We start from the raw sequence: 4753 nt of genomic DNA, 5'->3' as shown, positions 1-4753 counted from the left end.
TTAATTATCAATGTGTTGCAAAAAAAAATAGAATGCCCTCTGAAAATTTCTAAAAGAATACGACACTTGAAAATGTTCCCGACGCCATGCGTTACAGACAAAATAATTGAATTCTAAAATCGAAACATTGAATGAAAAACTAGGACACTGTACTTACAATAAAAAAGTTAATATTTACAGATACTTACGCTAAGCATATACTTATAATATCTTACAATCCAACACTACTTTGTACATAGAATGACTAGAGTTATTTATAGATCACTATCTTTAAATACAAAAGAAAACTTTCCGTACATCTTTTATTCGGTTATACAAAATCAATTTCAATTTCAAAAACTACGCATTAATATTCGAAGAATGTAAAGAAATAACATTCTTAAAATGAAACAAAAATATCATAACGCAAATAGGTAATTTTTTACATTAATTTCTTTAAACTTTAAATATGTATCCCAAAAGAAATCTATTTGGAAATAACAAAGAGATTTGAAATATTGATACAATTGAGGTACAAAAGCGGTTTGCGTAAAAACTGAAATCATGAGAATGTGTAGTTTTTGTTCATCAATATATTAGAAAGTAATTCAGGTTTATTGTCAAACTAAATTATATTCAGTGTTTCAGAAAAAAATATTATATTTTTGCTTTTAGTTCATATTTGATTAGAATTTATATTTAGTGTCAAGAATCCGTTAGATAACGGTACTGACTGCAAAAAATCAAGGTAAAATTATGCACTCAACACTACGTAGATACTCAATGAAAACAAACAATCGTTTTGCGGTTAATTAAAAATAACTGAATAAACTTTTCAATTAATTGGTCATTACTAAGCAAACTTTAGATTTCTATACCCATTCTAGAAATGTACATGTTTTATACAACAATATGTTACAATGATCACTTGAACACCTCCTCGGTCATGTCGCCGGGCACTCATCAGTCTGCGAGGGTCACGCGCTCCGACGGGACGAATTAAAACGGGGATGGACTAGAACCGTACCCGTTTAGATACATTCATCTGGCCCAGTCGTCCGGCGGGCAGTTGCTCTGGTGGAGAGGCGAGAACGCACTCCTGCGGGGCTCCGAGTTCACTGGGCTGTCCTGGGAGCCGATGATGGACTCGATAGAGAACCCGTTCCTAGATCGCTTACTTCGTGGCTCCGTGGTCTCGGCGACGCGCGGCGGCAGCGGCACCGGCCGCAGCGTGGCGGGCGGCGGCCGCGGCAGCGCCAGCAGCGGCGCGGGCGGCAGGTAACACGGCAGCGGCAGCAGCGGCGCGTACGCCTCGCGCGCCAGCATCGCCACCACCGCGTGAGCATGCTGCAGCGACGGCGCCGGCCGCTTGTACCTCTTCCGCCGTCGAAGGAAACTCCCATTATCAAACATGTCCTCGGCCAGAGGATCTAGAGTCCAATAGTTTCCCTTCCCGGGATTTCCAGGCTCGCGAGGTATTTTAATAAAACAGTCATTCAGACTTAGGTTATGCCTAATAGAGTTCTGCCAGGCGGGAAACTTTTCTCTATAGTAAGGAAACCTGGTCATTATAAACTCGCAGATTCCACTCAAGGTAAGCTTCTTGTGCGGCGACTGGAGGATGGCCATAGTGATGAGCGCGATGTAGGAGTAGGGCGGCTTGATCAGCTGCGATGAGGACTTCTGCTTGGGCTTCTTGGGCGTGGAGGGCTTGGTGTCGGTGGGGCTGGCGGCGTCGTACCTGTCGGAGTCGCTGGAGGCCGGCGGCGCCTCGGGCGCGTCCTCATCCACGGACACGTACGTGTCGTCCTGGGGGTAGTCGGCGTCGCGCTCGTCGCGCAGGTAGTGCGGCAGGTAGAGCCGCGGCGGAGGTCGCAGGTCCAGCGGTAGTTCGCCCTCGATGATCATATCGCGGTATTGGGCAAGATCACAATCTTCCATACTGTTCGGTCACATGTCAGAGGTGCGTTGTGGCGCGTGTCGCGGCGCGGACTGCGGCTCGCCCCCGACGCGAGGCCCTGCCGGGGCGGGCCCCGCCCACGGCCGCACCCCGCGGCCCCGGCCCCGGCCCCGCCCGCCCCGGCCCGCGTTTACGTTCCACTAAACACAACAATTGTCGTTATTATTACTGCGGGTCGGAGCTTTGTGCATGAATTTCAGGCCGTTGACTAATAATTATTAGGCCGCTTCGCGTTTATCGATTCGACTTTGTTGTGGTATTTATTTTAGTTTCGTGGAAGGGTTTTTGTAGGAATTTTAGAGTTTTGATTGTGGAATATTGTAGATGGGAGATATTAAATCAGTAAACTATACATAACTATGCTTGTACTCAATTTATGGGTACTTAACATTTATTAAATCCTACTAATGGTCTTATTAACAGATTTCGAGTTTGTATAATCTTAATAGTTTCTTTACATGTAAGACGGAAGACAAACATACACGCTGTTATCTATCTATCATAATAAAATCTATATATACATCTACATATCTAGGTCTATTTTACTCTCAACATCCTACATAAAGATTCGTATCAACAACTTCACAATAGCGATCCAAATAAAAATCCCACACGTTACAAATAAAAACTATTTACAGAGACATCCACATCCCTTAATCCATTAAAAGAGTCCGTATTGAAAGAAAATCTCATAAAGCGGATTCTAGTACTCCATTCAGGTAGATATCTTCAAATAAAAGTTGCGTAAAAAATATTTCTGAAAGCGGCATGACAATGCGCCCGGTACTAGAAAACCCTCGTATATGTTTCCTACCATAACATTTACCCCTCGGGCGTTGAGGGAAAAGCTACACGAGTGAAAGAAACAAAACACCCTGTAGACAGAGACAGAAGGTGCGGTCCACCAATCGGAAGGCAGATCTCGTTGGGCGGGGCTCCGAAAAGCTAACATGTCAGGGCGTGGCATTAGATCCTATTATTGTCTGGCAAGGCAAATAATATTTTGCACAATGTACACATTGGGGTAAGGGGTGTTCAAGGGGGGTTGCTAATTTATTCCCAACTTCGGTTACGGCTTGTTTTTCAGCTTTGCGAGCCTGTTATTTAAATTGGACTCGGTTGGTTATTTGTATGTAGCTGTCTGAAGGCTTTGTTGCCTTTAATGAACGAATTTTCGTGGGATTCCGTTGTACAGTATTTGTGATATAAAGTTAGTAGCTTTCGTGAATATTTTTGCTTATTTGTGTTGTGAACGGATTTGTTTGGCGTTTGTGGGTTAATTTGTTGCGGTTCTTTATTGACAATGTTTCATTGTTCGCGTATTTTTTCCTACTATTTTTTTATACGAACCCTTAAGTTAGTTAGTGCTTGTATTATAGATGGATATAGTTATGTTTGGACTCTAACCCTCTTTCTTTGTTCCCCCAGACGTGATTACTGCCCACTTTTCTATTCTAATACGGCTAATACAATACGCTTCTAATTCGAGACTTTAGGAATACTGTATGCGGGGTAATTTTAGCTTCTTAGGGTATAATTTGTGTAGACGTACTTGGTGTAGAGGAGCTGGTTGTATTATCGTAGGTATAAAATGAAATTTTGTAAAGAGCTGCGCTACGCTAAGGTGGAGGATAACTTTGTAAAATTTAACGCTTAGGTGAACTTTATTATTTCTCTTTTCATTTACGAGTTAACTTCACACGCGGTATTTTTTGAGGTGGTACAAGACTGCACATTTTTTATGTTTAGAATTATGTTCCTTTGAAGGTTTTATCGGAGTCTACTTCAGTAGTAAGTACGTGAGATCCTTTGTACGTTATTTAGTGTGTGATGCCGGCATTATTATTTTCTTGGTTGGAATTATTATTTTTTTAATGCTATTTAACTTTTACAATTATACTTCGTCATGCACAAAGTGACAACAAAGCATTTATTTGTATGCATGCACTGATGTCTATGTTAAAGTAATAAATATTTTTAAGCAAAATAATTCGTTTAACACAATAACCAAAAAAACATGTCTAAAACTAACTAGCGTAACTACTTACCTATACCTTTGAAAGTAGTTTAAAATTACTTATTACCTACTCTGAGAATAGATGCCTAGCTCGTAAACACTTAGTTAAAAGAAGATTATAGGCAAAATAAAATTCATAGATTATTTTCTTATCAATCTTATAATATGGTTAAAATTCAACCTAATGTCGGTGTTTTTATCCGTTTGTATGCCTTTAATGTGGCACTACAGACCCTTGTTAAATGGTCTGCTTTTTTTTCCTCGCAATGTTGCATATAAACGTAAAGTATATGCCCAGCAGTGCCTGGTTCTTCAAAATATTTTCCATTTCAATGCTTAAAATACCAAGTGAGAAGGTCAACTTTTAATTTCTAAATTCTTGTCCTTCTTTAAAAACAAAATCGATAAAAAGGCTTGCAGTTGCTCCACAATAAACATTTTCGCCATTGGATAGTTTTATTGAAAACTTTAGCCGGGTATATTTAAAAGCAGAAGGAAATCTAAGACGCTGGTCCATATTCCCTTTTTTCCGTTTGCCTTACCCTATCAGGTAGATAGAACCAGGTAGGTACCTTACCACGTCTTAAAATAATATTATTGCGAATGTGGAAGGGATGATGAATGAATGAAAATTGGCTCTAAACTACACTCTTCGTATTCTCTTAAGCATTTTTCCTACGCAATACCTAATTAGAAATTCAGTATGAGACGGTACACTCAAGGCCAGTACAATGAATTTTCAATTAGGTATTGTGTTGCCAAAATGCTTAAGAGAATAGGAATATTTTCAAAATTTA

General features: G+C 40.3%; 1 protein-coding gene across 1 annotated transcript; it reads right to left on the bottom strand.

Annotated features, from left to right (window-relative positions):
* Window positions 1-622: 622 nt before the first annotated feature.
* LOC113505346 (forkhead box protein D5-like) lies at window positions 623-1992 on the bottom strand. The gene has a single exon (XM_026887987.1). The coding sequence runs from the start codon at window positions 1918-1920 to the stop codon at window positions 1021-1023; it is 900 nt and encodes a 299-aa protein (XP_026743788.1). The 5' UTR covers window positions 1921-1992; the 3' UTR covers window positions 623-1020.
* Between the last annotated feature and the right edge of the window lie 2761 nt (window positions 1993-4753).

This window comes from Trichoplusia ni, chromosome 25, assembly GCF_003590095.1.
Source record: "Trichoplusia ni isolate ovarian cell line Hi5 chromosome 25, tn1, whole genome shotgun sequence".
In the NCBI taxonomy this organism is placed as follows: Eukaryota; Metazoa; Arthropoda; class Insecta; order Lepidoptera; family Noctuidae; genus Trichoplusia; species Trichoplusia ni.
Note: the sequence above shows the minus strand (reverse complement) of the source record. Positions and strands in the feature narration are given on the sequence as shown.

What these genes read in the sequence shown, in the direction of transcription:
- LOC113505346 (XM_026887987.1), bottom strand. Translation starts at nt 1,920, where the DNA reads ATGGAAGATTGTGATCTTGCCCAATACCGCGATATGATCATCGAGGGC.